The following is a 12,800-nucleotide window of genomic DNA, read 5'->3' as shown; positions in this document are numbered from 1 at the left end:
TGACATGATTTTTTGGTGTATAAATTCACCATGATAAGTTACAGGTCAAGTGTATGTTTTGTTCCACTACTTACTTATATTTACTTTGGATTAATTATAACTCAAAGAAATCACTGTCTGGAGTTTGAAACTACCATTCTGAGTAACAGAATTTAGTTGGAAAATAAAGGTCTAAAGTCTAAAAAACACTCTTATTCCTTTTTTTATTGGGGTCCATCTACATGTATTTCTCTTACAAACAAATTTACTTGAGTATCCAACATGGGAATGCAACGGGTAGGTGAGCACGCTCACTAAGGTTCTTTGATTTTGACAGTTAAATTGAGTCTACTTTATTTTTGAAGGTAAAGGGAACCCTAATGTCATTTATGTATATTCTTTTCTAGTGTAAAGTTGATTTCTTTCAAATAGTGTGATTAAAGAAAATTAATTGTGGCTCCAAACCTCCTATTAAAGGTTAATAGTGACAACCATAACTACTTAAGCATGTGTGTGCCCAGTATACCCCAGGAAACACAACACAATTGTGCTATATGTGGCTTTAGAATTAGAATAACAAGTAAAGGTTAAATTACATGGTCAACTTTGTTATCTATCTCATGAAAGTTAGAAATAGTGTGTATCATTTATATATACAATGTAGTTTATTTGTGTTTGTGCTTTATATTTTAGAAATAGTTTGCTTGCATGCTAATTGCTAATGGTTGCACTTGTTTTTAGAGGGATTTCTGGAGTAAAGGAGACAGAACTAAAGATTTTGTTGTGATGCAGAAAACTTTTAGCTTCATTCATTCCATTTCTGATCACATTCTGTCAGCCTTGCTCTCTGCAGCCACTAAGTATGGCAGAACTTTGCTGTTGACTCCACAAGGAGCTGTGTTCCAGATCGGATGTGTACAAACAGTCATAGTTACTCATCAAGGATTAATGGGTCAGTTTTTATAAAATTCTTTGTCACATGTGCACTAACAATCTGTGTCTGTGGCCACTAGCCCAATGCCTAAGTATAGTAAAACTTGATTCAGCCTAGTGTAAGTTTGGTGGAAAGAAAAAGTGTTGATATTTATGATTTAGCCTTGTTGCTGAAAAAATTTTGGTGTGGACTGCAGTGAATTAGAATGACACTCTTTCCATTTCAGGTTTCGACGTATTAAACCACCATGTTTCAATTACTGGTATTTAACTTGCACAAATGAAAATAGCTGTCAAAGCATTTTATAAATAGATAGGGAAGAGTTTAAGTTAGATAGATTCTGCTATTGCTCCTTGCATGTGCTGTATTTGGATGGATCTTGATGAACTAAAATTCTATTAAGTTATAAGGCATTTCCAATTTTCTCTATAGTATACTGGATGATAAAAGTTTCAAGACTTTTTTTAGATATTGACTTCTATATCTGGTATGAAGGATATCATAAATCTTTAAGAACTTAAAACAAAAAGAAAACCACAAAGAATGAGAAGAAAGTCTGTTATATGATTATAAGTTTGATGTGTACTGTTTTGAATTGATTTGACAAAAATTTATGGAAAAAGGCTATTTTCATTCATTTGATTTATTGCATTTTTTTTATGTTGCTGATATTGTTAGTGACTTCTTGCCTTCGTTATTTCAGTAATTTACATTCTCATATGATTTGCATAATTATATATTACTACTCCACATTAAGCTGCTGATTGGTGCTGTGTATCCCGTCATAGCTTCATACAAGATCAAAATGTAGACCTCTTAAATATCATACACATATGTTCTACATGAATTTTTTTTGTTAGTATAAGAATGGGAAGTTTATATTAAAAAAATTGGTTAGCATTGAACATTACCCAGTTTCTGATTCAGACACAGGGGCTCGTTACAATTGACTATATAGGTCATATACATTATCAGGGCCCCTATATATATATAGTTGTTTAATCTGGTTCCTAATCTGGTTCCCTGGTCAATATCATAAGCCACCCAAAGATCCCTAAACATTTGAGAGAAACTTGTGGAACCATTACAGATTACCCACACTTCCTGGTTACCAGTTATTTTAATTGTAAAGCAGTTCATCACAGTTATGAAAGACTAATTATATCAAGGGAACCAAGATTCTAGTGGAAGTCTCCAGATTTTAGAGCATATCGCATTCGTGCCATTTCCAATGTTTAAAACAAGCCAAAATTAGTGGCATAGAATTTTACGTTTGGAGCGACTTTGGAGACTTCATTCTTTGATTTTAACATGGAAAAATCAACATTGTGGGCAATTTTGTACACCCCATTCTAGTAAAATTCAAGAAATTTTTCCAGGAAATTTGCAGTATCTGATTTCTCCTTTTGGAAATTATGGCAACCTTACAAATGGTATTTTTATAGATTTTTGGCAGTTTTGTTATTTTGGTCTTTGGCTCCCCTGTCAGACAGCAGAATTTAGCATATATCTCCGCAACTGTTAGGTTTTGCCGAATGGGGAACTAATTTTTCCTTTATTTTGACTCAGGGTGCTATACCAAATGAAGAACTATTATTTTTAAGCACTTTCTTTGTAATGTGTGTTAGTTGTTATTTTGACGGGAAGTATTATGGCATTCAAATGTCTGGCGTCCGTCTGTCTGTCACACTTTAACTTGAGAACAACTTATCCAAATTTCTTGAAACTTAATGTAGTTGTTTCTTATGATGGTCAAACGGTCTGTATACTTTTTGGTGAAAATTAGATGGAAACTTTGTAACTAAAATAGGGGGGTGTTTTTTTTCACATATCGCGCCATATCTCTAATATGATTTATGATTATTGCTTGAAACTTCACACTCTTGTTAGTTACATAAGTCTGAACATCTGAATACTGGTACTTTTTGGTGATGATTCAATATTTATATTGAAGTTATTGAGTTTTTTGTAAAAAATGTTTTTTTTCACATTTCGAGCTTTATGAGGGGGATTCAGGAGGTGCATTACTCCTTGAAAAATATGTTTGGGTGGTTGGGTTGTAGCAGTGTTTGGTGGTCTTTTATATAAATGTCTTACTGAGCAAGAATAAAGGAATGAGTCAGGGTTTACTTGACATGACATCCTGTACAATCCTGAGTCATTCCCAGGGTTCTAGGATTTTTCAGAAATTGAGGTTTCTTCAGGAAAAATTCATATAAATCAACATTCCCACAGTCAATGACTGCTTTCCTAACAAAACAAATCCTTACAGCATATGAAGTTTTCAACTTGCCACGGGAAAGTGTAACTAAGTACCTAACTTTCCCTGACCCAAATTTCACTTGCTCTGGGTAACGGGAAATAGAAATCCTAGAACACTGATTCCAAATCATTCATCATGTTTTATTGGTTTTTTTCACAAGATGATGGGCATATCATGCGCTTGTGGCACAGCTGTTTATTTTTTTTTCATTTCCTTCAAACTTCCTATTTTTCAATAGCAGTTCCTAACTTTACTTTTTTTTTTAATTAAAAACACATATTTCCTATATTTCTGATTTCACAAGGAGAACATTTTGTTTTTGCCTAATCATCGTGAAATTATTGGTCTAATATTAAAATCAATTGATTTGAAAACTCTTGTTAGATTTACTATATATAGTTTTTTAATCAGAGTTGTAGATATCTTAATTATTTACTTTGATTTAGCTCCCTCTTTGAATAAAATGTTTTTTTTTAGTTGCATTCAATGATCACAACTTACATGTATTATTTACCACTTTTGTTAGTTATTTATCATTGAAGTTACAAAAACAGATGATTAAAAGGGAGGTGACATTTTCTTTGGTTTTCAATGCCTTTCTTGTCTCCATATTCAATACTAATCCTAATTAATCCTATCTTCTAAATTACTTTCCACTTTTCAGATTTGAAATTTAGTGACCTACGACCTTCATTTGGTAAGAGTCAGAGGAAGAATAATTCATATTCTTGTCGTTTTTCCGTATTGATAGTAAAACTATTTATAGTCTGACTTTCTCTGAGTTAATGGTTCCACTAACCTAGGTTTAAAACAGTTTGGATTCAATTGAAGCTCTCTCGGTTCATTTTCAGTTAATTTTTCGACAGTTTATCAAGTTAGATTCTGTGTAATTAATTAATGTTTTGTAGGAAAATGAACTAATTGAATTATCTTCTCTTGTAAATATTTCAGATGAAAAATTTTGGTACTAATTTTAAAGTTTTATTTGCATGATTTATTTGCTTAACTGCATGTTTTGTTATATATTTGATGTATTTACATAGAGATAACATTATATATATATATATTAACTAGGAAAAATATTTCACATTTGACTAGAAATTTTCTATTTTATCTTTTTGTAGGTATATTGAATGAAATTTTTATTTTATCTAGGGTAGTTTTAATGTGTGTGTCCTTCTCTGCTGAAAATGATTTACTTCTTGGTTGTAGAAACTAACAATAGCTACCAATGAAAAAAATCATCTCAATTTTAATCATTAAGTTCTTTGCATTGTTTGTGTTGGCTGTAATGTCTTTAGTACCCTCTCTCCCAGACCAAAGCTACCTCTAAGTTAATGTTCTCATATGGTGTCAAGTTTCTATATATAGGCAATAATCCTAAATTTTGGAGGACTTCTCTCTTTACACATCTTGTAATGCATTTCATATTTTATATACACATTCATTCAAACATTTTGATGGTCTTCTGCTTGCTTCTCATAGTTCTGTTTATGTTCATTGATTTTTGATGGAGTAATGCCCCTTGAACTAAGATAGTTTGCACTGCAGGCCAGGACATTTGTGTCTAGCTGACACATCAAGTTCAATTTTAATGTTTTCGAAGTTTTTTTTAAATCATTTATAACGATTTTTATCTTATGACAAAGAAACATTGATGTCAGTTTCCTACCTTTGATGTCAATGACAAAGTCACTCATTTTGTTCAGTAGTTATGATTTGTTGGAGGTAATAGATATTACCAATTTTAATTGTTTTAAGAATAAAGTGTTCCTGTCTAATTCAGCAAGCTTTGGTATCACTTAGTTTGACCACTAGCAGTATAAGTTTTTTTGGTTTTTTTTTGTGCGTTATTTGTCTTTACTGAATGTAGAAGCTCAGTACTTTGTGTATAATTTTAAAAGTGCTTACAGTACAAGGTTCTAGCATGTCTTATAATCTTAATATCAGAATTAATCGATAAGGAAATAAGCTGTTTTATGTCTTTTACTTGACAAATTAGCTTGTTAATCTATATTTTTTAACCTTTGAAATCTTAATATTCAATTTATGCAGAGAAAAATGTTGCCAACTGAATGAATTTTATCTGTTACGAGTAAAATATACTTTTAAGAATTCAGTTTAAAACTAAGGATTTTTCCAATCGCTTACTTCTACCACAGTTCTTAGAAAAGAATTTACATTTTTTTTGTTTGTAATTTATTTTGTTTAATTTAGTTTTCAATTCACAGATACTTAAGGATATTTTTGTATTGAATCAAAATTGGTGAATAGAAATTTCAGAAATCATGGTTTTAAAAATTTACAAGTCCGCAAAAGGATATAATCACTATTTACATTCATTACAGACAACACGGTAATATCAATAGAATCCAAGTGTTACTTACCAGACAAGAAGAGTGGACCAGTTGATGAACTGACAGAGGTTTACGTCAAAGAGTACACATGGAATGTCTTCTGTTTATATACAGACATGCTGGAAAAAGTCCTGAAGCAGAGAAATATTATTTTCATGGTATCTGGAGACTATCCAACAGATCTGGGTATGTTGTTTAGGAACAAAGTGACTGCCTTGCTGGTTTAGTTGAACCCATTTGAGCCCCAAGTGTGGGAGATCGCTGATCTAGTTGTACCATGCTCACCAAGAGTGTGGGAGGTCACCGCTGTTCTAATAGAACCTTGCTCACCCAGGGTGTGGGAGGTCACCGTTCTAATAGTACCATGCTCACAAAGAGTGTGGGAGGTCACTGTTATAATAGTACCATGCTCACCCATAGTGTGGGAGGTCATTGGATAAATTCCTGACCGAGTTGTACCATGCTCACACAGAGTGTGGGAGGTCATTGGATATATTCCTGACTGAGTTGCTCAAAAGACTTTAATTTGGAAGCTACTGCTTGTTTGCAAAGCATGCAACACATAAGTGATGGAGTGACTACTAGTTACCCATCTGTCTGAGTGAGTGACTACTAGTTACCCATGTGTCTGAGTGTGATGTCATGCTTAACTATGGGATGTTGCTTCTGTGTGCTCCAGCTCAGCATGTCAGACTTACACAAAGCAGAGTTAGTTATGTCCTAAAAAGCATGAAATGTTTGCCAAAGGACATAAAACCACAAATCAACAAATCAAAAGGAACTAAATTACAATGGGAGTAATGTTTCAATCAGTGACACTCTTTTGATGGCTGTTGTAGTGATATTTTTTGCTTGTCTATACTACCCTGTCCTTATAACTGGAAACGTTTGTCATATTGTAATATGTTGAGAAATTTGGAACTTAAAATTTATATGTTCTTAACTTTGAATTTTTAGCTCAAATTATTGATGTTATAAAGAATAACCTAAAAGAAAGTCAAGCTGTAATGTTATTTTGAACAAAGTTAAAAACACCAAATCTAACACTTTGACTTTCAATTATGGAATGATTTATCTTATTTGGGATGATTTTTTATCCATATATAAGTGGTGAATTTTTGTTTTGGAGAAACAAGGATGAAATCTTTTTTGAAGAGTGATTTTTTCATACTTAGTTCTTTGGAAAATCTTAAATCTTATTCATTTAAGGTCATAATTTAATTTTTACACCCTGTAGAGAGTAGATGATGTACTTTATATTACCTATGTTTGAAAGTAAGTTGTAATGACAGTTTAATCTGGAATTAATTTACCTTTGTGAATAATGTAGCTGATAGCCACTAATGTGAGAGCCTTGTCACTGTTTTGTTCAATCAGTTTATTCCTCAAAGGCCAACCTACCTGATCTACCTGTAAAATTGTGTTGGCATTACAAAAACTCTAAACACTGACTCTAGACAAAAACCAAGCAAAGGTTGATATAACGAACATCATAGAAATCAAACAAAACCAGAATTGAGCCTAAGTGTGAGCAGATTTGACTTAACACATAACAGAAATAAATCTTAAACATCAACAATGTGGTATGATTGGGTAAACCCATCCTTTTTTATTGATCTCAGGCTATTTTTTTAAAGTCATTGAGGGAGGGAGGCATTTTGGCCCTTAAATGATAGAGAAAAAGATGGTGCTTTTTGTCTTTATTGATGCAGAAATAGAAAATGGTAATGTGGCACCCTCAGGGAGAACCGGAGGAGGTAGATATTATTTGGGTCAATGTCATCAACCATCAATTCATACATACACAAACTTTTTTTGTTTCATATCATTAATTTCTTTTATTCTTAGTGAATATATCTGTGGGGTGTAAACACTGCTGGAAACGGATACCTGGGAAAGCTAACCAGTCAGTCTGTACCATGTGTAATAAATGTTGTGACCTTGGCAGGAAGTGCAAGTACAATGGTATCATGGGAGATAACTTAAGGGAATGTCCCTGCAAGACGTCAGCCTCTGGTTGTGAGGATTGTGGAATATGTATTGACTGTGCTGAGAGATTATGGGTAAATTATTAAAATAAACATTTCATCCTTTCTAAGATTGCAAAATAAATAACCCTGATTCCTTAATATAGCCTTAAGATGGATTAAGCTTTATTTCCTAGAGTTAATTTCTCAGTAAAATAAATTGAAGTTATGTATTGTTGAAGAAATAAGAAGTGAAGCAATAATGACAAGCTTCTCAAACCATGACTATAGTCAGTGTCACATACATTTTTTGTACATTACATAATGTTCAAATTTGAATTAGAAGTTTATTTACAATTTTATTGACCCCTACCAATTTTTGGATTGTGTTAAATGATTTGCTCATTCATATCATAAAACAACTTCTCCATAAAATTGTTAATTGCCAAATCAATCATGATTTTCAGTTGTTGGTAATTGAAACAATGATTTACTGCCTAATTTCTTGTCAAAAATTCTTTGAAAGGTTATTGTTTTTATCAAATAATTGTTTATTTTCAAATTAGTGAGAAATTACATTTTTGTCAACACAGAAATTGAATGATATGGTTTTCAGTATCGTGTCAACAATCTGCACTTAGCAACAATTTTACACCACCCTACACAGTTGCAAGGGTATAATGTATTTTTTACCTGTCTGTCTGTCCATCAGTTACAACTTGTTGTCTGGATAGTGCTTCCATTGGTTGACTTAATTCATTCAAACTTTGGTCAGTGGTTTTTAAGCAATTTAACCTTGGATGGCATTGATTTTAACAGAAATCCTTCAATGGAATCGCTTTTTTTTTGTGAGAAGAACTTAGTAAAAGGTCAATGATTTAAGCTTGCTGTCCTGGGTTGGCCCTCTTTTTTTGATGAATATCATTCAGTCTTTGGTTAATGATTAGTAGTATAAAAACTTGTATTGGATTGATTTCTACACACATTTGTAGAGGGAGACCACTTTTTTTTCAGGGGATTTAATTATAGATTGTCATTGAACAAGAGAGCTCCATCCCCTGAACAGCATCTCTGTATATGCTGTAATATTGCAAACATAACTATGATCATTGATGTTGATTGATATATATTTTTCATTTAGAGCACTAGGAGCTTCTTGAGACCATTACCTATAACCTTAGCAATTGGTGAAGTTCAGAAGGATGATGGTACCCAGCCAAAAAAGGCAAACTCTGAGGAACCGAATACAAATCCATTCTTAGATATTCCACTTGATCCTATAGCTTACAATGAGGTGGAATACCAACATTTATCTGGAGGCAGACTTGGAATGACACTACTGGAGTATGTAGTAGGATTGTTTAATTAAACATGACAGGTTTTAATGTTTTTTTGATACAATGCATATTTCATTATAGATACCTCTCTTTTGTTGATTTATTTTTTTCATTTTTAAAAAAAATATTTCAGAAGGAAGTTACCTTGTAGCTAATGCCTAATGTTTTCAGGGTAGATGATGGTTCCCGTGTCAGTGTGTTTCCAGGGAAGGCTACTAACTTGTCCATAGATGACACTAATAAGCAATCAACTCTAGGTGACAAGATCCAAAAGCTGTCTGAACAGACATCTGATGAAAAATATAAACATACGGTTGGCAATTGTGTGACCATTAGAATCTCAGACCCTTATGTAAGTATCATTATGGTATCTTCATATCAGTACTATATTAATGATACATGTCTCACAAACTTATACATTGAAAGGATTTTGTTATGTTCCCGCAGCAAAGTTGAGGAACATATTGTTTTTACTTCTGTTTTACATTTCTTCTTTTTTCAAACTTTCATCTTGTATGCGTGTCTCCTCAGGAACAGCTGAATGGATTTAAACCTAACTTGGCACAAAAATAGACCACAATATGTTGATGTTCATGAAGGTTTTGAATTTACAATCATGGCAACCATTTCAAAATAGCAGTTATCCAAACTTTAAAAAATATGTAAAAAATCGTAAAAAAAATTCATACTTGGTTTAAAAATAGGTCATAACAAGGGCTTCCAATCATTCATACTAAAATTTAAAAAGTAGCCGCCACTCAAAAATGTTTAAAAATTTTTAAAATTTGAAAGACTCATTGACCCATAATAACCGATTTCAAATTCTCCTGTGACAAAGGGGGAGCTGGGGAAACATCCTGGTATGCTGGCATAGCAATATAAAACTTGAATCTTATACTACTGAAAACAATTTTTTCCCAGTCATTTATAAATTGTATCACCCATTCATTAATGTCTGCTTTGTTTGTGTCCATTAACCTTGGTTTATAATACCCCCAGCAAAGATAGTTTGTTGTTTAGGGATCACCCTCTGTCTGTAGGTCCGTCTGTCCACATTTCTTGTCAGCATAACTTTTCCTAAATCACTGAAGGGATTTTGATGAAATTTTATAGGAAGGTTGGGCATCATATGTAGATGTGCATGAAGGAATATACTTACTGTCAGAGGACTCCAAAGGAAGATAATCTAAATTAAGGATTTTTACATGCTTGTCAGTGCAACTCCTCCTAACCCACTCCAGGGATTTTGATGAAATTTTAAAGGAAAGTTGGGTATCTTACATAGATGTGCATGAAGGAATATATTTATCCTTGGAGGAATGCAAAGGGAGATAATCCAACTTAGGGGTTTAAGGTCTCACTAACCACTTTTGGGTCAAATGGCCACCCCCTATGTAGTACCAAAAACACACTGAACCTAGACATATGCATTGTCAGTGCATTATTTGTGTGCATTATGATTAAAAGCTTGCTCACAGTATTTCTAAATTATGAAAACTTTAATAAAAAATTTGATCATTTTTGAATTTTAACACATTGTTTTCTATGGACATGCAAGGACCCTATTGTTTTTGTAGGTTTTTGCCCTACCTCTTTTGAAAATAAGGGCCTAAAAGGAGGAAATAGATGTTATTATTAGAGTTAATAGAGTGGAAAGAAAAAAAAGTTATTGTTGTTCTAATTTTCATGATTGAGATGTCAATGTGTTCCTTTCAAAATTTTGTCTTCAAAGTTTTTTTGCAGGGTAGACTTGTTTTCAACCATTGTGGAGTTAAAGGATAGAGAAATTGAGTCATGCCATAAAAAAAACAACTTTTTTCTTATTCCACAAACAAAGTTTGGAGGGGTATTTAGGAATCAACATGTCTGTCTGTCTGTCTGTATGACCACTTAATTTCAAATTCTCATGGTGAGAGATTCAGGCTCTTTAGAGCCTCTAGTTTTATTTTGGTCTGAAACCTCATTGAAATCCCTGCCTACATTTTTACTGTCAGATTTACATCTCATACTGTATTTTAGTTATAGTGATCACATGCAAAGGTTTTTGATAAGTACTACTTACGCCTAACTTTTATCTCAATTTCTAATTTTGTGCAATAACTAGTTGTTGTGTCCATTATGATTTGTTACTACCTATGCTCAGTTTTGTCAAAAACTAATAATGTGTCCACACTTGCCACTAGTGAACATGTTGTGGTTGTATCATGCTTCTTTTGTGGAGCTCTTGATTGTATCTTGAAGAACACCAGTTAATCCAAATAAGGGCCATGCATTTTTGAATTGATATGACCAAACTGAATCACAACTAATTTATGACTTACTAATCTTCCCAACTATCTTTTAGGATATAGATAAGAAATGGAAGGCAGGAACTCTTAAGTGTGATTTAAAAATCTAAATATTGTAAGGGCAAATGATAACTGTGCATTCAAATATGTGACTAAATGCATTACAATACTGAACTACTGAATTACACAATTTCAGAGATCAATTACAAGACCAGCTGAAAATATGAATGTTATAGGTATACAGGAGTCTAGAGTTGTCTACCATGCCTGCATCAGCCGTGAGATGACCATAAGTCATGAAACAGGAATTCTATGGTATGTAATGTGAAACTACACTAAAATGTAACAAATTTTAACCAGAAGGTGAGTGGGTATACTGTTTTACCTTTGTTTGTCAAGCTTTGTTCTTCTTCCTGTTTCTGAAAAAAAAGAAGGAAAAATATTAATGTATATTACCTCATCAGATACTCTTTATCTAGAAAGCTCAAGTACCGATCCACAAAATACAGACACTGCTGATGGTAGAGTTGATCCACAATAAGAAAAAACCGACTGAACAAATGATCCTTTTAAACCTACATACCACTTAGTTTTACTACGATCCTTTCTATATACACATCTCCCATATATATCAACCAAGTCAAGAATGAAGTATATTAAGTAGAGTTGAAATAAAATGTAAGAATAACAGAATAGAGACAGTTTTATATACAGTCAGAATAGTGACAGTTTTATAGTCAGAATAGTAACAGTTTTATACATTGTCAGAATAGTGACAGTTCCATACATTATCAGAATAGTCACAGTTTTATACATTGTTTCAGCTACAATTCTGCATCAAATTCTGTTCCCGTTGCCCAGCTTATTGGACCGAAACCATTTTCTGAAAATTTGAAAAAGATGAGTATTAGTAAGTACTAATCAATGTAAAGACCAGTATTTTTTTGGATAGTTTTCAATTATTAGCTGTTTGTGAGAAATCTGAGTTCCCAGTGATTGAAGTAACTTTCAACAACGGAAACAAATAGTGAAGAAAATAATTATATTGGTAAAAAAATTCTTATGTTCTTTCTGGAACTGATGGCCATTTACATTAAGCCTAAGCTTTGTATTTCTTAGTATAAGTTTAGGTTGTATTTAAGCAGTATTTTGTTATTCATATGATTGTTATGCAAATAAGGTTTTTGTTTGGACAGCTTTGTCTGGTTTTGTGTAATTTGTTTTAAATAAAATTGTGTTTCAGATTTTGATTATAATTTGTGCAATCTCACTGCTCGTTTATTATTTTGATCAGACCAGATTTTACACTAGTGAGGAAGCATATTGTGTTCTTGGACTGGTAGACTGGTTGAACTTAAGTTAAAATACCATAAAAACTGCAGCATTAATACATATTTTAAGACTTCAGAAATAAGGTGTATCTTTTATGTTTTTACAACAGAAATAATTGATCCTGGTGAAAAGTGTACAATTGGAATAGGAATTTGTCCTGGTAAAACCTACCCAGCCAACAGAATGCCTGGATGGAATAGATGGTCTATTGCTTATCATGCTGATGATGGAGGGTAAGATTTATCTCCGTTTATGGAACCAACTTTGTTATCTCCCTTTCAAAAATATGTTTGTACAGTGAATTTACTAATTACGAGCGTTATCAGCCAATGACACATTAAAT

General features: G+C 32.7%; 1 protein-coding gene across 2 annotated transcripts in view; it reads left to right on the top strand.

The window, feature by feature from the left end:
• Positions 1-12,800, top strand: part of LOC148604162 (uncharacterized) — a 109,978-nt gene that overhangs the window by 44,222 nt on the left and 52,956 nt on the right. Inside the window, exons 24-32 of one of the 2 annotated variants that reach the window (XM_088547863.1) lie at positions 721-931; positions 3,841-3,873; positions 5,525-5,719; positions 7,382-7,596; positions 8,642-8,844; positions 9,009-9,189; positions 11,322-11,440; positions 11,950-12,035; positions 12,567-12,690. In XM_088547863.1, coding sequence (XP_088403989.1) covers positions 721-931; positions 3,841-3,873; positions 5,525-5,719; positions 7,382-7,596; positions 8,642-8,844; positions 9,009-9,189; positions 11,322-11,440; positions 11,950-12,035; positions 12,567-12,690 — 1,367 coding nt within the window. The remainder of the gene's footprint in view (positions 1-720; positions 932-3,840; positions 3,874-5,524; positions 5,720-7,381; positions 7,597-8,641; positions 8,845-9,008; positions 9,190-11,321; positions 11,441-11,949; positions 12,036-12,566; positions 12,691-12,800) is intronic. The other variant, XM_088547862.1, reaches the window with a different exon arrangement.

Source organism: Perna viridis, chromosome 10, assembly GCF_037379345.1.
Source record: "Perna viridis isolate PV_CMFRI_1.1 ecotype Kerala chromosome 10, ASM3737934v1, whole genome shotgun sequence".
NCBI classification, from domain to species: domain Eukaryota; kingdom Metazoa; phylum Mollusca; class Bivalvia; order Mytilida; family Mytilidae; genus Perna; species Perna viridis.
This window is presented reverse-complemented; position numbering and strand designations above follow the sequence as displayed.